We start from the raw sequence: 20,088 nt of genomic DNA, 5'->3' as shown, positions 1-20,088 counted from the left end.
ATTTGAGGCATTAATGACAGAAAAGCCTAGTAAAGCCCCATGATCTAATAATACTTGCTAGATCACATTACCCTTTAGAAAAAGCCCAATTAAATTAAAGGGATGGTCTTCTGCAGCTTTTTCCTGAATATTCACCAAACAAAGTTTTACATTTTATGCAACTAAATGACATCTGCTGATGGAAAAAAAAATAGCAAATAAGTACATCAATATAAATTTAAGGGCAATCTTTAGAGTTGAATAAGTCACAAACCCTGTTTATTCTTCATGAACAATCTCAAGTGCAATAGGCAGGAACACCTTTAAACGCAACAGGCAGGAACACCTTTTCTCAGTACTGAGGTTGGGAATGCTCAGGACATCCCAAACTTAAAGATCAGTGTGAGCAAACTCTCATCGTGAATATATTTCAAAGCTGAACACCAGGAACACCTAAACTAAGCATGAAAAGTGCAGGACAACACATTTCTAAAATAAAATTTAAAAAAGATTAATATAAAATTAGTAAAATTCATCTACCTATAACAGTAACTCAGGTTTTACCCACTGATCTTAATCTAGTGGAAGATATCCCTGCCCTGGCAGTGTCTTGGAACAAGATGATCTAAAGGTCATCAAACCAAACCCTTCCAACCAAAACACTCAGTGATTGTCTGGTTATCTCATATGCAGCAACATACACAAAAAAAAAATTACATTGACAAACCAGACACTTTGTTTTCCGCTTACAATGTTGGCATTTTAATAATAAATATTATGTTTTACTGTTTAAATATCCTAGACTTATCAACAGCCTCTCACTTTAACTCCTTTAAAAAGTGAAAAATCACCGGACCTCTATTCCAACACACACAGTTATCATGAATCCCATTCATTTATGAAATAAAAAATGGCAATATTCAAGTATTTATTTTTAACAGATTAAAAAGTTCTTTTCTGGAGAAGAAAACTCCAAAACTAAAGGGATCTCATACAATGTACAAAATGTAATGCTCTGTAAGAGAAATGGGAACATAAATGCCTTTTTGACAGTTAAATTGGACCCATTTAGTTGGGAAGAATAGCAGCACACATTGGAACATCTTTAAAAGATTCAGACTGTAAAAAGCCTTAAAATAAATCACAGGATCTGACATTTTACGTTAGCAGTGAAAAGATTTTTGCGTTCCTTGGGCATGAGCGCCTCAGGTTCAAAACAGGAACATTTTTTTCACAAAACATTTTCTTTTTTGCGCTGTGAAAGACACTACACAGGCAAAATGTCTCAGTGCCATGGTTTACACAGGCAGGAGAATAAACAGCTCACTGAGTGTATCTCATCTTAATACTTTTCCCTCTTTCTCATTTGATTTTTTTGTTTTTCCTGCCTCCACCGTTTTTCTGCAATTTTTAACTTGCTCATTGGTCTTCTGTCTACTGTTGTACCACTGTGTAAACTCATTGGAACACTGCACTGCTTTTCTGGATACACTGGGACAGGCATTGGTTAGTGAATATAACTAATTCAAACTTCTCCCTATAATAAATAAAATAAATAAATAAAATCAGTAATGAACCAGAAATGGAAACTTTAACTTCTAAAAAGGTTGCTTGGTATAAACATAAGCTTTGAAACAGCTTAGATCAAGCAAAAGATGTTTTGTGGGAAATCACAGACAAGAACAAGGTTCTTGCTTCTAAAAAGTGGGAATGAGAAAGATTAACGTGATGAAGTTACTTAAGAAAAAAAAAATAAAGAAGGAGAAAGCCACTTCTGATTGGCGGAGAGTTTAGAGACATGAAAGAATCCCCTCAAAAAACCCCTTACATTGCACCAATAATGAAAGTGTTAGGGCATGGCACTGTGCACATCCTGGACTGGCTTCTTGTTGTTGTTATTGTTTCCTCCTGCTGAAGACAGGACCCCACCAGGTACAGGAATCTTGGCGAGTTTGGAATCTGTTCTTAGTGAACCGGAACAAGGTAGATAAAGTTGTTTATACGCTGTAAATCTACTTTCCCTGAGCCGAAAACGTGTTAGCTAATGGGTTGTTTATGAGTTGCAAATCTGTTCAGTGAGGTGAAAATTTGTCAGATAATGGCTTGTTTATGAATTCTAAATCAATATTCAGTGAGTCGGAACTATGTTAGGTAATAGCTTGCGTATGGGTTGTAAATCTGTTTTCAGTGAACTGGAAACATGTTAGATAATGGGTCGTTTCTGGGTAGTAAATCTGTTCTCAGTGAGCTAAAAACATGTTAGATAATGGGTTGCTCGTGAGTTGTAAATCTGTTTTTAGTGAGCTGGAAACCTGTTTTACCAAGAGCTCTATGAGTCTTAAGTGTTTTTAGTGTGCAGAAAAGTTCACGGATTTATTAGATTTGAGTGGCACGTCTGATTTCAGGGAGGGAGAGATCCATCTGAAAATAGATCCTTTATGAGGAGATTTACATTCAGGGAATAAAAATCTGGGACAACAGGATCTTGGATGTATCATACACTATTTTCTCTATTAAAGTCAATTACTGAGTAAAGGTTTTCACAATTTGTAGACTTCAACTTAATGAAGCAGAAAAAGAGTGTGGAATTGATATAACCACACTAGGTATTTCCAATGGTGTTTTGAATTTCTTCCTAATAAAGGAAAACTTCCTAAAGATGCATTCTAATAGTTTTCGAGGAAAAGTAGCAAAAATCAACATCAAATACATAATTTTTCAATACTTAAATGAAACATTATTACTAAAATCTCTCAGTGAGATTCCATTTAATAATTTCTAGATCACAGATTCTTAAAGTGGAAATAAGAAAATTTTAGAATGTTATATCTTCCAGTGGATGGAATGACTGGTGTCAACCAATGTTACCACTGCTTTTCCCCATATAGGTGGAGGTTGAACAAATTCCTCCACTATATCAAGCAGCTTCATGAACTGCCTGCTGTTTACAGTGAGAGAATAATCATATGCAGACTGTGGGATGGAAGGCTAAAAAATTACCAGCTGAAAAAGAATTACTCATCATAGACTGAAGGAGTTTAAAACACATGAAAGACAGCAATAAATATATTCATGTATGTTATGGCCCTTCTCACTTACAAAGAAGCATTTCTACAAAATGCCATAGTTCATGTGTACATCCCAAGCATATACAGTGAAGGCTTTTACAAGGACACAAAACTTCATCTGACATTCAATTATTCAGAGTGCTGACTCTGCTAATGAAAAATGAAATCTGGCATGTTAAGCTGCAAGTAGAAACACTTCCTTACAATTTCTTAAAACTATCATTCCCAGCTATGCTTTATGGAATGTCTTTAGCTCTTGTAGAGCACCCTATTATGAACTAATGAGGAATACTTTATTGTTCTTTTAAAAACCAATTTCTATCTGCATTAGTGCTTCACCAGTATTTATTTCTCCTCTTTGTCTGTTTTAAATGTTGAAAATCCCAGTGACTTTTCATATAATACTTTTATCTCCTATAAAACAAGAGTTAAAACTGTGCTTCTACATCATCAGTGCACGTTTCTGTCTCTCGTGCAGCAAAACTCAACTCTGAATCCCTGGGTGCTTTTCTAGGAGTAATGGGAACATCCTGACAACATCGCTTAGTTTATCTTCAACATATCTCAATACAAATGCCATAAATTCCTCTAAGATATCCACATGTAGGAAATCAATGGGAAAAAAGGCTCAAGCTTGGATCATATAAAATCACAGAATGGTTTGTCCACATCTTAAGGAATAAATGCTACATGGAACATAGGACATTTTAGAAAACAATTACTGAAATGCAACCTTCAAATAAACCGGACAGTACTGAAAAAAGGACAAGAGAACAAACAAATTAAGTATCTGCATCTGATAAGTGACTATAGATAAATATGGTTTGTTGCATATTTTAGAAAAAACTAAGCAGAACAGAAATGAAAGAGAACAGAAGTGTTTACAATTAACACTTTTGTCATGTATGTTTATGATGTTTATCATTAAGGATGTATTCCTTCTGCATTCACATTCAGATTTTCTTCAAATTCAGATTTTCCTATGACTAACCTGGTACCTTCCTCCACCTCATATTACAGTTGTGTCAGACTTGGTTGATAATTCATTGCCAGATATTGAGATAATTTATTGAGACCTCAGATATAAAATACAGTTTGTCTAATCCTGAAGACTTTGGTGAAGATGATGGCAGAAATTTCTTGATGATAGTGCCAAGCTTCAAGTTTCAAAGGCTGGAAGGTCTAGGTTGGAATTTGCCTCTGATTATCAATGAGCACAAATCGCTTTCTTGGGCTTCACTTGAAGGGTAAATCAACTGAACATACTGAACAAGGTCTTAATATTTTATACTGGGAAATGGCTACACCAGAGACTTCACCCTCACTAACCAGAAAGATAAACAACCAAATAGTTTGACTTCCAAGCAATTCACAGTGAGGTTTTGTTTCAACAGTAAAGCTCCTAAAATCACAGTAATATAAATTAAGCATTGCCACCATCACTTCTGTTTTCTAGTAATATGCATCACACCTCATAAACCCATTTTAAAACAAACGATTTTGAGGTGGTTAATGTTTAAATATATCTTACAGGGATAAGATAAAATGTAAGAATTAATTATGTTAGAATTTCATTGACTTTTTTTACTCTATAAAGCCAAGTGATCACCAACTTTTCACTCAAAGTTTATTGAAATACAACAGGCATTTTGGGAATTTTTTTTTGTTTGTTTTACTTACTTTCAATTAGCACTTTTCTGCCAGTCCAGTTGTCTTTAATAACTTGGATGTTTCCATAGTGGGCATCGCTGAAGAAGATGCGATTGGTGCCCCTTCCCTTCAGGCTGTAGTCGAAGGCCAGCGCTATCACATTTTTGAAGTACTCCGGGTTTTCGTAGGGCCTCACTGGAGAATTCAGGTTGGTCTCATCTGAAAGGTGGATGCTCTTCAGTATTGTCCTTCCCGAGTAGAGCAGGTAGCCCTCGTGCCTGAGGCAGCTGATGCCATCCTCTGCCAGGTAGCCGTGGGCGCAGGCACAAGCTCTCCGCGCGTTGCCGCGGTAAAGGCAGAGCTGGTGGCACCCGCCGTTGTTCTTGGCACACACGTTGGTACCTGGGAAGGAGCATAATAAATCCTGTCTTTTATAAATAGAAATATACTTAGTTAGCTTAAATAGAAATGATTTTTTATGTATTCCGGGAATTCTCCCCTTCAGAATTATTTGGGCTATGTTCACAAGGAAAACAAAAGGCCAAAAGAGCAAATAATGCAACTTTAAAAACACTGAAAGATAATTTTAAAGAATACAATCAATGAGAAAATACAATTAATGTCCTTTTCAATTCACAACAGCACATATTTTATTAATAGAAAAAGATAAAATGGGTTATTCCTCCAAAAGCAGCTGAAGACTTAGAAAATGTTTCAAGTCCTTTGAGCTTTACATTTTTTTTTCAACATTTGTTACTGGCAGAAAGTCAAATTTAGCTACAATCAGAATCCAGTACTGCTTTAAGGTATTTTCTACCAAGTTAAATATGCATGTATTGACTGGTAAATAATGTGTGAATCCAGTTCCCTGTTTTTAATGAAGATATTTCCCAATATTTTGTTCTAATTTAATTAAAAAACCTGACTTCAAAAACCTACTCCCCGACAATTGCACACCATTAAGGAATCACTGTCAAATTAGTAACTACAATTGTTACAAGTTATATTTAAAATAACTGTAATCATCAATAATTGGGAGCTATTTGTCTTATTTATTTTGGACTATCTATGAATTACTATTATAGCTACTTGAGATAATTCAGTTTCTGTTTCTGACAGCCTTTTCCACCTAACAACTCAGGTTTTTTAGTATAGTAATTTTCCCATTTCTGAAAATTTTCCACATAATGAAGGTGAATAAAACATTTTAATAGAATGTTTTGAGGTACAAAACTGTAATTGTTGAGAAGATGTAGTGTCTGAAAGAACTGTTGATTGAATTCTTTAACTGATATATTTCAAGCTGAAAATCCTTTTAAGAAAAAAATCATGACAAATGAGAGGTAACTTTTTCTTTAAAGAAGAAATATTTAATTTTGTTCTCCTAGGAAAAATTCCATGAGCTAGTCCTCTGGAGTTATGTAAAACATGTGGAGATTCAGGTATAGACATTTTTACATTCCATTTGCTTAAAAGATACTTTAAAAGTTTTATTAGGCTAGAAAAGTTAATATCTGTTTGGAAGGATGAGAGGTCAAGAAGGAAAAATATACAATGCATTAAATAGATCCTCAAGCTTCTAAAATCTCTTGGAAAACTTCAATGCTTCAATGGTTCACCAGCTGTAAACATCTTTAAAAATGGCCAGTTCTGAAGCCAGGGCAGTCAAGGCATATTCTTGCACACCTGTAAAACTGCACTGAAGGATGGGAATCTTTGCAAGTCCCACTGCAGGACGGATTCATCAGAAAGGGGAAAAGAGATGTTTGAAAAAAAGCATCAGCATAGCTCATTGGGGTGTTGGGGCTTTTTTGGTTTGTTTTTTTTGTTTGGTTTTTTTTTTTTTTGTTGTTGTTGTTGTTTTGGGTTTTTTTTTGTTTTTTTTTTTGCTTGGGGGGTTGCTTGAATAACAAAAGCCAGGAAACTATTTAATTACATTGGGTTTCTTTAAACACTTAACTACTTCTAGTTCAATAAACTTAAAAAATAATATATGTATATATGTATATAATAGTGTGAGATAGAAAAACATTTCAAAAACATTTTTCACCTGTTTTTCCCTTTTGTCCTTCTGGCTCACTGACATCCCCTCCCAATGACATTAATCATTTGTACCCTAGTAAAATTTGAAAAATGTATTAAATAATCGTTCAGATATTTTTTTCAAACTAGCATCAGTAGATTGTTATCCTTAGTAACCATTTCTCCTGTTCCTTATGTGATCAAGTCTATAAATCCATCAATAAAAAATACACATAAAGAAGCATTGTTCTATAATATAAAGCCCTTCCAAGCCAGAAGACATTAACAATTTCTAGCCTAGTTAAAGGAAATGGATTTTGGTGTGGATTTCTTCTTATCCACAAAACATGAAATTGCATGCATAAATCCACAGTAAAATTATTATGCATATATGTTTACAAAACAAAAAAAAAACACTTTTTTTAAAGTGCTTTATTAATTAGTAAATATGTTTCCTTTCAAAATGAAGATTTATTTAATATGTCATATATAATGCAGTTATTTGGAGAGATTTAAGTAGAAGACAGAATCTTTGGATACATAATGCTGCAATTAAAAAAAATTTTGAGTGCTTCTAACACTGTAAATATCTTTGTATTAAAAACTTTATATATAATGGTGTGCACGTTATTTTTTTTACTCTCTTTTGAGTATATTTCTAGAAAAAACTGCTACTAGGTAATCCAGACAAAATTTTCTGAGGAAATCATATAATTTTTGGTAGACATCTAACAAATTTTTCTCAGTAAAACATGTTTTTCAAGGTCTTGTCAAAACTGGAATTTTAGAAGTAAAAAGATGGTTAAATAGCAAGAATATTCTTAGTCAGGTAGTGAAGAATAAAGTTTAACCATCAGAACCATAAATCACAGAGAGTCTATAACAACTTTTGTCTCTTGAGTTTGCTAAACTAATTGAATAACAAGGAAATCTGATTATTTACAAGGTCTCTTTCCACAGAAGGAGCAAAAAAACAAAAAAGAAAAAAAAAAAGAGACTCAAACCAAGTAATGTCAGCAAATAAATATTGAGACACAGAGGATGGGAATTTTTAATAAGAAAAAAATCTGGTTTGCTTTCCAATAGAAAACTGAATCTCCTGAAATTACTGCTCTGTAAAGCATAGATCAAGGTCCCCAATCCTAAAACTGTCTTTTAAGAAAAACAAAACAAAAACCATCAAACCTGGAATGATAGGAAGTGTTTTGGCTTTAGGTTTTCTTTTTGAAACACCCAAGAATTTTAGTAGGATTTGTACTATATGTTTTCTTTAGTACATTAAATTTAGTTTAAAAAAAATACTGCAAGGGTAAAAAGTGGTATATAAAATCATTGATTACTTAATTTTTGGTATGCTTGAATATACAGAAAAAGTAGCAGGTGATATGAAAACAATCAATAGCATCCTTAAGAACAGCCAACCTTTCTCTCGTGCTCTATTAAAGACTTTCACTTCCTTCAGGTTTATCCCAAGGCCAGTCCTCATGGTCACAGCATCCGTGGCCTCATTCTTGTGGCCTCTTCTAATAGAGCCATTTGCATGTGCTCTGCCAAAAAAGTTGAAGATGTCTCATCAACAATCCTCAACTAATTCATACCGAACAAATGACTGAGGAGCAGTGGAGAGTTCACTTAACAGGAGGTGGAGAAGCCTGTTCTCATCTACGGCACTGAGGCACTTTCCATCTTTCACAACTCCCTCTCCTTGGAAACTGCGCGGGATTCCGCGATCCCGCCTGCGACCTTGCTAAGGAACGGCTAATCCTACAAAGGTGAGGCACCTGGCACCCAAACAACATTTTGAGATTTAAAATACTTATGAAAAAATAAATTACCTGTCAGACCAGTAGATGTAAGCTCCGAACACAGCAACTGAAAACATATCCACATTGCTCCCTGACAGCACAATCTCCCGACTCCCTCCACTCTCAAGGTCAATTCTCTCTATCTTGTCGGTACGAGCATCACACCAATACAATTTATTTTCCTAAAGATTAATTTCAAAGGAAACGTCAACAGGCTTGTCCAAGTATTTAATTAAGAGTTATTAAGATTACATCAAGGTGGAACACCAGCTGGCTTTAATGAAACATAACAAATACTGCATGTTTTAAGGTATGCTGGAAGACAGAGGAACCAACCTCATAATCGATGGAAATCCCGTTAGGCCATGCAATCCCCAGGCTCACAAGGACAACCTTCTCAGAGCCATCCAAGTGTGCTCTGCCTATGCAAGGGCTCTGTCCCCACTCTGTCCAAAATAAATACCTAGAATGTTTTAGAAATCACCAATTAAAATTGCAAACAAAATGAACTATTACCATTAAATGGATATCAAGAAATACCATATGGTGGGATATCAAGAAATACCATATGGTGCTCATGTCTCTAAATAATCTTAAGAAGGTAAATGTATCATAATACTTGTTTACTGTACACTTTGTAAAGATATTGTTTTCAAATTATATATATGAGGAAATTCTTCAAGCTGTATTCCATGAGTCCATATGCAATTCTATTCCTTAAAGAATTCAGCTTTGTGCTTGGAAAAAAAAAATGGCAAGTTAATAAAATAAAAATAAATTCTGGAACAGAGGCTCTTGCATCTAATCACTATCAAACGCTGGGATAATACAAGAAATACCTAATATTAAAAAATGTTTTATATATGAAGTAGTGGGAAACATTGTAGAAAATGGTAGAGAAATTAGACCACCTTATTTGAGAAGAAAATATTTTTCAAATTCTGCCAAATGCATCATGGGAACAACCTGAATCTTACTTATCTAATCTCATGTTTCTGTATACTTACTACCACAGTTGCATGTTTTATCTGGAATAAGATTCTTGGTCAAACTTGTACCTTGATAAACTTCTCTGTCTGTTGGAGCAAAATGGAGCCAAAAATCTACAGAGAGCACTTCCTTTATGAACAGTAACCTTAAAGACTACAAAATCTTCTGGGCATTACTCAACAGTTCTCCCCTGTGTCTGGGGACATCATTACACCATTTTGAGGTTAAGCAGCTGTATTTGACTAGATGACTACAGATATGTGAAATAATGAGGGATAATAATGTGATAAGTGTGAAAAAAATATGAATCCTATAATTTGCTCATCAACTTCAGCTTCTGAAACAACCCACTTTGGCTCTCATTGTAGAGCTTTCTGGCTCCAGGAAAAATGAATCTGTTCTCATAGCTCTTGATATAATAAACAATACCATTTAGACTAATGAAAAAAAAACCTCATGTGGACTAGGAAACAGAACAGCAATGTGAGTTAAATTAAAAATATATTGAGGAATGCCAAAATAGGCAGTATTAATCAGCTGAATTTTAACAATCACCACATAAGTTTAATGCAATTTTAACCAGATCATTAACAGCACTGCTAAACAACTAAAATTGCTTTCAGGCTTCTGGTCAGAGGTCAGAGAGTTATTTGAGACTTTCTAAATAGGTATGAACTAGATGTTAACCACAGGAAAGCAGACATTAATTATACCCAAATATTCCTTAAACCAAGCCATAATTATCAGGTTAAATAAATCTAAAATTCTCCAAAGAAAATCATAAACAGCTGCCAAAAAATATTATATTAATAAATATACCTGATGAGGGACAAAGTCACCCTTTTGTAGGGCTACATGTTCCTCACTTTTTCCTCAGTGACAATAAATAATGTCACCAAGCAGCTGAATGCTGCCTGCTTCCCATCTTGGCATAACTGGCAGATTCAACGAGCTCTAATAACTGCTATTTTCTTCTCTATTCTTACAGCTGTCAACTCCAGCTTCCAGACAAATGCAGAATGTGAAGTCAGGCCAAGGGGAGGGAAGAACACCTTTGAAAGTTTTACCTCGAAAAGGGGAAGAGATTTAACAATAATGCAAAGGGCAAAAAGGCCTTAATCTTGGCACAGAAAGGCAGCCCTGTACTTCCCTAGCAAAATGCTGCTGTGCTCCTCATGGAGGAACTGAGTGGAGACATCTCAGTTATCACAATATTACAATGTTATAAAACAAATGAAGATTTCCTTCCTTTGTAGAAGGCAGACCGTTCTACCAGACACGTAAAACAGTAGTCTGTGGTCCTCTAATTCTCCTTAAGTATTCCTAAACAACCTCCATGCCATGGCCAGGGACACCTTCCACTAGGCCAGGTTACTCAGAGCCCCATCCAGGCTGCCCTGGAATAACTACAGGATGGGGATTCCAGAAGTAGTTCTGGAGGTGGAAGGGGATGGTACATTCCCTATTTCTGTCAATGCTGCAGGGTAGTCCTTGCCCTCAAAAATCATCTGGGTGAATACAGATGTCACTTTTGCCAACTGTTACTCTCTGATCCACACCTTTCATCTCATGTGACTTTCAGCTACCCTGGCCACTCTCCCTGGTTGTTGCACTGGGATGTTACAGGATCCTGCAGTGTATAACTACCAAGGATTGCACTGCTCTGGGATTCCATCATGAAATCCTTCATCATCTGACGTGACTTCCTTGGATTTGCTGGGCATTTTAGATTGAGACATGTTTCCAGGCAACGCCTAACTTCCGGTGGAACAATTTCCTTAGAAAACCAAAACCATTTTGCAGAGAACTTACAGCATGTTATGACTACAGAGAGCAGGGCAAAAGCTCTGTGTACGTTAGGAATAACATGTTACCCTTTCTCTGGGTGTACCGCGATAGAGCGTGGCTGGTCCAGCCCCTGGGAGATCACCACGTAGCGGAAGGAGCCGTTCAGCCGCGCCACCTCGATCAGGTTGAAGCCGTGGTCTGTCCAGTATATGTTACCTGGAAAAAATACCCTGAAGTCACTGCTTGAAGGAAAGGCTACTTGAAAACTACTACTTAAATCTTGGAATTTTAGCTAGTCAGAGTGACCCTGAGATGCATTAGAAAATCTCTTTTCCAGCCCGGCGGTCGAAGAAGGAGTCAGGGCTCTTCAGCTCTCATTCTCAAGGTTGGTTATTATATCTTATCTATAAAATTCTTTCTCCTGTCCTGCTGAGGTCCATCCAGCAGGACAGTCAGAGGCACTCTGCCTGCCCCTGGGGTGGCGTTATCTTTTTATACTAAAAACTAGGTGTACAATATTTACAATTACTTTCCAATCCCTACCACCTATGTTAGACAGTGAGCTTCTACTCAAAACCAATCTGTAAGTGCCGACATCACAGCAGAAGATGGAGGCCAAGAACAAGAAGGAGAAAGGCTGGAGACACCCAGATTCCTTCATCTTGCTCTCTGAACTCCCATTTAGGCCTTCTAAAAATCCAAAAAATCTATTTTCACCCTGTGACAAACTAATTATCATTATACTTATACTTTTGTGGCTTGCAGATCCTCATATAAGGTTGGTAACTTGCTCCATGGATCAGAATTAAAACCACAGGCATCTTGGGGTCTGGCAATCCAGGACAGCTAGAGGGATGTCCTGAATTCCAACACTTAAACAGACTACTTCTGCTCAAGTCAGAACCAGAAACTAACTGCTATATTTTCATTTGCATAGGTTTTATGTTTGTAATTTATAGTATTAGCCAGTCTTTTCACAGCATAAACTGGTATTGAAACTGTTCATCTAGGAAGTTCCATCCTATATATACTATATTATTATAATTCTATATATTATATTTATCTACATATAAGTAGTTTCCAGACATTTACGATACTAGAAATTAGAGCTGAAAGGAATCAAAGTTATTTAACCTTGGGCTGAAGAGGCAGGCCTCTACTCTCAGAAATGATGACAAGTGTTGCAGTAAGATAGAAAAATCATAAAGGCTTCATAAAATCAAGCCTGCTCTCCTGGAATCAGTGGCTGGCCTTGTGAAAGCTAGCATTTTGCAAGTTCCCATGTGAAAGCAATCCTATTGCGAGCAATTCGTTAGTATAACAATCTATTCCTGGGTAAAAAACAGCTTGCACCTGTATAAACATGTTTTTGCACCCTTAGATAGAAAAATGGAAACTACCTTTCACAAACAACTTCCATGCACATATGGAAGAGAGTTTGAGTGACCAATCAGTACAGAGTAACAGCTTGTTACTAAGCAAAAGTAATTGGCAAAAAAACTACCAACCAATTGGAGTCCCACACAAGGTCTGTGAACCTGTATAAAAAGGAGTTATGTGAATATATTTATGAGGCCTTTTTCCACCATGTAGAAAATGGAGTCCCATGTGATTTATTCCCCACGCAGACACATCCTGGGGCAGGCTCACACCTACCTGCTATCCAGTCCACTGCAATGCCTTCAACTCTCCCCAGACCGTTTGTGACAATGTCTTCTTTCCAGGTTTGGTCTCGCTTAGCTCTGCTGATCTTGTTGAAACCCATGTCTGTCCAATAGATTGTATCATTTCCTATAAAACACGTGCCAATGATTCTCAGATTAATTGACTTTCTTCAGTCCAAGTATCTGCATTAGCAACTGTAACTATTGCCACTTATACCTTTAACATGTATTAAGTATCAAAATTATCAGCATTAATTCCTCATTCCTCTGCCTTTTCTTGAATTTTGTTTAAAATCATTCTAGGTTGTTTAGTACAGCACATGCAGCACAATAGGGCTATGACAGGAAGCGACTACCTCTGTTAAAAATCACAATAAATATGCTGTCTTTACCTTTTCCCTAATGGAATAAATGCTTCAAAAACATAGCATTTTGTTTGTCACCATTCCAAAATAATCAGGAGTCTGAAAAGCTACAGTGTAAAACTGCTTATACAGACTTTTCCTCCAGTAATCAGACACATTGAATTTTAACAGTGTAAGGAAAAAAAATTAACTGGGGAAATAAAACATGACATTTGATAGTGATATGCTGACAAAAGAATAAAAAAATATATTCCATCCACAAGTCAGTCTTTATTCTAAATGTCCTGACAAGCTTCCACTAACAGTCTTTTGTTTGGTGTTTCAAGACATCTCAGCTGTCTTTCCAGCCTTTCTGCTGCAGTGATTGTCCATAAAGTGGAAAAAAGGGACAACTTGACCATTTAAACTCAACAGCCAGATGGAGAATTTGAAGTGGCTTAAGCACAGAAATAAACTCTCTTCTGTGGCACATAATAACCTCAAAAAAGAGGTGGGGCAAATGAAGTGAGAACGTCCCTTGAGCAGAATTGTCTCTATTTTCATTGACAGTGTTCTGTAAATAAGCTACAAACAACATTCTGTTTGTAAAGTAATGAGCTGATGACCTCCTGAGTGAGATGTTTTGCAAAGAGATATTAAATAGTATTTGTTCCTTCATTATTTTTCTCAGACATTTTAAATCTTCTTTTAATTCCATAACAGTGTGAGTGCATGTATAGACTATATATTTCTAGTAAAGCATAGAGATTTTACCAATATAAACAAATATAAATATTTCATATCTACATATTTACACATGTATCTATATATATGTATGTGTGTGAATATTTGTGTAGATTGATAGATATATTTACAAAATAAGACAGTTATTTGTGACCAAACAATATTGGTATGCTCAAGAATCTTACCCCACCTCCAATTAAACAAATGACAATTCTGACTTTGAGTAGTCAAAACAAATATGAGAATCGTGCATTGTGCTACTTGTTCACTAATTAGAATTTAGTTAGAAGCATCAAAACACAGGGAGAAAAAGGGTATCTGCATCTTCTAGATTGTTAATCTCTGCAAAAACATTGTCATCAGATTTTTAATTATGATACGCTGTACTACTAGCATACATAAATACATTTTATCCACTTTGCATACCGAAATTACTGAGATAACAGCAAATTCTGGGAAAAATTCAATCTTCATGATTAAGAGTGAAATGAAAGCACCACTCACTAAATGGAAAACAAAAAAAAATATGAAATCTGAAACTACCTCCACTTTCATTCTGTTTTACATTTGATATATGTAGGTTTTAGAAACTAATTTATACAATTGAATGTAAGGTATCAAAATGAGAAAAACAGATGTTTTTGAAGCTGAAATGCAGTTGAAAGCTGTAACATTTTTATAACACACTATCCCCTTGTGATTTCACTGCTGCACACCCTTTACATTTATCTTTGCAATGCATTTATCACTGCCAATTCCAGTCATGTTCCCTGTGCTGTGACTACATCAAGCCAAGTGGGAGAACCTCAATTTCATTCAGTTTCAAATTTCATTTTTTCCAAAAAGTCAAAAATATCACTCCTCCAAAATATTAATTTGATATTTATTAGTTAAGTCCACATAAACTTTTCTAAAGTAGGAGCTAATGTATCATATGACCATTGCAAAAAAAAAGAAAAATCCCAAACCAAAAAACATGAGATGCAAAATAGCTAATAAAACCAATAAAAGTCAATACAATAATGTTATTTTAAATTGAAAAGGTCAAATTTTAATCTTCTGTGTTAGATGCAACAATTTTGTAAAGTTTTCATAATTTAAATTAAAAAAAAAAGAATTAAAATCCCTAGAAAACTCTACTGCATTTTCTTAGAAGTCTCTGTAATGAATATGTGTGGTCACCACTTCTCTCTCTTCTCTCCTGTGTCTTTCCAGGAATAGATTAAATCTCTTCAACAGAGTCTTTTCCATCTCAGGTATGTGTACAAAGGTTCTGGCTTTTAAGTGATTTTTATGTCTCTGGAGACTATAACTGAGCTATACCCATGATGTGAGAAAAGCTCTGAACATCAACTGCCACTGATTTGAAAGTAAAATATCCAGCTATTAATGCTGCAAAATGTTGAGAGAACTTGAAATTTTGCTACTCAGAGATGCAAGAGCATCAGTGAAGAAACTGGTCAAAAAAAGTGAAGATCTAATGAATTTAACTTCCAACCTGATAAAAAATTTCAGTGATATTTGTGTATGAAGTAGTCCTACAGAGCCAACAGAAATAGGTCTGATTTCAATACCAAGGCAAATATTAACATACAATTAAGAAAAAAATTAGGATCTCTCAATGCTGAATTCCCAGGCAGAATCTATATAATTGTATGTTGAAAGAGCGTAATGTCTGTATTTATAAAACAAAGGTAACTTAAGACTTTATTTCTAGACTGCCAGTATGGAAACTCAATCGGCAATAAAATGAGTCTGGAAGGAAAGCTGATGGGTTAAAAATACAGAGGATATTTTTCAGGTCACAGATTATTTATTTTCCAAAAACTAATCAAAACTTGCTAACTTGTTTGAAGACATCCAAACACCACCACCATCCAGTCACTTTTAGAATCTGATCTTTAATCTTTTCCACCTTTTTTTGCACATGCATGCAAAATTGAAACCTCCTAATTTCATAGGAAGTTTGTGAGGCTGTGTAAATTAAAAATTATTTCTGTATATACATTGGAAAATATGTAGTGTACTCCAGGCGGAAATGCTCCTTCAGGCAGTCAGAGCTCCTTCCAGAAGGAAGGGACAGATCCAGACTTGGCTTGTGCCCTGCAGGAACGTGGCTGAGCTGGGCTGGACAGGGAGAAAACCATCCCAGTCAGCTGTCAAAGCCACCTGCCAGGTACTGCACCACCCAGCACTGAGCAAATTCCATGGAAACAGTGTCATAGCAGGAACAAGCCTTTTCACACTTTCTCTAAAACCACCAGTTTCCTACTCAAGTTCTCAGCGATGATTCTGCCAGAAGAGAGCAGCTGCTGCTGCCAGAACAATTGGCTGTACACAATATTTCCTATTTATTGTAAATATTAAAGGTAGAGCTTAACTCTGTAACATGATCCATTTCCAAGTCCTTTAAACACAGCTGTAATTTCTTAGAAGGTTTGAGAACAAGGGGTTATTTCATTTATGAGAAAAATTAATGATTTTAACCATACATACAATAAATTATATATTATATTTTACCTGCATGGAAGTCTATGCCCACAGCAAATGAAGCCCCAGATATAGGCATTAAAGCATCCATTTTATCATTTGGATCAAGAGGAATTCCCCTAATTCCCTCATGGACAGAGTACATGAGAAATGATTCAATACCTAAGGGAAACATAAAGCAGACAATGAGAGCAAAGAGAAAACTTTCCAAATAACCAAGACTAGAGGAGATAACATACATTAAACATGATTTTCCACAAGTGCTCCACAGTTTTTCAGTGACAACTCCAGATCTTTGAAAAGATATCCATGAATCATTATAGTGAGTTTCTAATTAAATTAAAAATGTGGTCTCATCAAAAGAAGGGAATCACTGTCCATGTCAAACACCACCTTATAATCAGGTAATTCATTCAATTAATTCAATTTCAGCAGAAATAAAAATTAAAATTTAAGAAAAAAAAAGGTTCAAATTATGAGACATTTAAGAATATTTTTAGTGCACATCTGAGCTTTGTGGATGTATTCAGCAAGAGATAATTTTAAAGAGTTTGTGGAAAACAGGAAAGTAAATTGTCTTTTGAGGTACAGGTTTCACCTCACTTCAGTTCTGTACATTTCTTTTACAGAGAGAGAGAATTACATAGTTCTAGTGATGCATTTTAAATGTCTACTTTTGTGTTAGATTAATCAAATTCCAAGTGCACCTATTAAGTAGGAATGAATTGTACTGTGTAGACTTCTTCTTACACAGTAAGTCTCAGGAATTACTTAGTCCTAATTAATAGTCATAAATAATAATGAATTTATAAAACTATAAGACACCTTGACCATAAAGTTGCTTTGCATTATTAAGGCAAAGAGTAAGAATTTGGCTGTGAGCTATGTTCTGGCTTCTGCCAACTTAAAAAAGAAAAATATTTAAGAAAAAAATTTGCTTTATTTTATATTAAAGCACTACAATAATATGAGGTACCCAACCATTCAGATACTTGTAGCTTGTAATTTAAAGATAAGCTATATGACCTGGAACAAATATTTATAAATGATGGTTCATATGGTCTGCTTTTCTGTCTACATAAAAAAAAAAATCAAAGTTATGACAGAATTATTTTTTTTTAATAATTTAATGAAAAGCTAAATTTAATTCTGCCCTAACCACTACAGACATTTCTCTGTTACTGTTCAAATCAAGCATATTAAGTATATTTATTAAACTAAAAATGACTGAATTAAGTTATTTACTCACTGCAATGTTCCCCTGGAAGTTAAATTGGTTAAAACAGATGCTGCAGCCATTTTACCTTTGCAGGCCATGCGGTTCTTTTGGAGGTTGTAGCCCACAGTGCACACACAAGTTCTGGTGGTTTCTGATGTTGGCAAACAGAGCTGGGAGCATCCCCCGTTGTTTAACTGGCAGGAATTGCTGCCTATGGCATGACAGGAGAGGAGACAAGAGAAACCAAAACTTGAGCAATGCAACCCTGGCTAAAAAGTGACTGTTGTTGGCAATATATTATCATTATTATTTCCAAATTTTTGGTCAGATAACCTGTTTGAAAAATTGAGACATGCATAAAATATTTCATAAATTCATATACTATTCCATGCTTCATTCATGCATTCCCTTCTGCATATTCATGCAGAATTTCAATGCCATATTTCCCCCAGAACATAAATAATTCTATTTTCTGAAAAATCTGCCTATATTAAAGTAAAATCATATGAAAAACCTGAACATTCTATGCTGAGTTAATGATGAAATCTCACTGACATTAGTGTATCTTGATCTAGACCACAAACAAATCATTGGCTATGTACTATTCATTCATCAAATATTATATTAGCCTTGTTATCTTCATGAATGAGCCATTTTTAGTATGTTTAATACATACTCTAGTCTTAGAGTATATTTAATACATACTCTAGTCTTTAGAGTATGTATTTATACTCTAGTCTTTACATTTAATACCCTCCAGTCTTTAGTATATTTAATACATACTCTCTCAAATCCATGCTCCTAACTACCTGATTATTACAATATTTAAGTAACAGAAAATATATTTTAATAGGATTTATAGTACACATTTCACACAGTAAACCAAACACATTTCAGAAATTTGAAATTTCATGAAGAGAAATTTAAGCTCGCTAAAATAGTCAAGGAATTAGTTGATTACAAGTTAGTATTTTCTTCACATTGGGAGAACTGCATGAGAAAAGATACTGAGCACTCTAAAAATTGGTAAAACATCCTTCAAATGTGCCTTACCTTGCTGTGCTGCCTTATCATACACCTTCATATGAACCACACCTGCAGTTTTGTTTCTAAGGACAGTTGGGTTTCTTCCATCTTTTTTATTACAGGTGCCAATCTGAGCCAAGTTCTGGTCTGCCCACCAAAGCTTTTTATCTGTAAAATTTAATTTCAGAAATTAGGAGGATCACTATCAAATTGGATGTGGTTGAGACGTGAGGTGGGAAAAAGGTTTTGAGGTTAATTCTGAGATCAGTTTTAAGGGAAATAGCCTAAAGAGGTCATAGAGAAAATCTGAAGGAATTGTGTTATTAAGATTCTGCAGACATGAAAGCAGTTTTTACCAGTTTTACTTTTGCTGAGACAACTGCTGATTTAAGGTTACCTGAACAGAAAAAATGCTTCATTTTTCATATATATGTGGAAATTCTAGTGTTGCCCTAGGGGAGAAATTCATTTTCACAAGTAAACAAAATTGCTTGAAATATTAAACTAAGTCTTTTCTTTTAAAAAGTTACAATCAGTTACTAAGAAATCCTGAAAAAATTGAAAAGCAGGCGCTGCCTCCCAAAGTTTCAGAATTATAATTTTAACTGCTTTGATTTCAAGCTCAAACTTGAGTGAACTAATGAGTGAAGACTGTAGCCAATCTTGTGATTGTCCCTGTCATGAGTCCTCACTCCTGGAGTCCACAGAGATGAATGAGATGGGCTCAGGGCTCTTCATTTCAGACAGAAAAGATAATTACTGCAGAGGAACCAAAGTAAAACCTTGAACTGAAAACCTTTTAACTTCAGGAACACTGCCTTCCCAACAAATATTGTGTAGTAACTTCACTTTTAGTTAATTCCTTTTTCAGTTAAAATAATTTTTCCTATCCTGCTGTTTTAATATTTAAATTACAAATTTATACAGCCACAGAATTGAGTGATTTGTGATAGAAAGTGCAGATCTAAAAAATAACTTCCACTGTGGTAACTGACAAAAGTTACAGCACAAAATAAAATATTTTTCCTAGATATAAATACTCTCCACCAGTATATGATAAGACCAGAATCTGTGGAAAGAAAAACATTCTAAATATCCAGATTTGGAGACACAAATGGAACTCTTTATTTAATTTTGGATAAAATTTAAAGAAATCCTATAATTTTATGCATTGACTAGTCAGTCTAAAATTGACTGATTGTAACATTATCATGCAATAATAATCAATTAACAGCAGCTTACATCTAAAGACACTTTTGTCAGAAAATCCTTAGAACAAGAAATGCCTGTGTTCTATTT

At 35.0% G+C, this 20,088-nt stretch overlaps 1 protein-coding gene across 6 annotated transcripts in view; it reads right to left on the bottom strand.

Moving 5' to 3' along the window:
• LRP1B (LDL receptor related protein 1B) overlaps window positions 1-20,088 on the bottom strand; it is a 639,076-nt gene that overhangs the window by 134,683 nt on the left and 484,305 nt on the right. For all 6 annotated transcript variants that reach the window (XM_074547868.1, XM_074547870.1, XM_074547871.1 and 3 more), the window contains exons 33-41: window positions 18,817-18,957; window positions 17,849-17,974; window positions 16,575-16,706; window positions 12,959-13,093; window positions 11,389-11,518; window positions 8,861-8,987; window positions 8,555-8,706; window positions 8,142-8,266; window positions 4,728-5,099 (exon numbers count right to left, since the gene is read on the bottom strand). In XM_074547868.1, the coding sequence (XP_074403969.1) occupies window positions 4,728-5,099; window positions 8,142-8,266; window positions 8,555-8,706; window positions 8,861-8,987; window positions 11,389-11,518; window positions 12,959-13,093; window positions 16,575-16,706; window positions 17,849-17,974; window positions 18,817-18,957 (1,440 nt within the window). The remainder of the gene's footprint in view (window positions 1-4,727; window positions 5,100-8,141; window positions 8,267-8,554; window positions 8,707-8,860; window positions 8,988-11,388; window positions 11,519-12,958; window positions 13,094-16,574; window positions 16,707-17,848; window positions 17,975-18,816; window positions 18,958-20,088) is intronic.

Source organism: Zonotrichia albicollis, chromosome 10 (genome assembly GCF_047830755.1).
Source record: "Zonotrichia albicollis isolate bZonAlb1 chromosome 10, bZonAlb1.hap1, whole genome shotgun sequence".
Taxonomy (NCBI): domain Eukaryota; kingdom Metazoa; phylum Chordata; class Aves; order Passeriformes; family Passerellidae; genus Zonotrichia; species Zonotrichia albicollis.
Note: the sequence above shows the minus strand (reverse complement) of the source record. Positions and strands in the feature narration are given on the sequence as shown.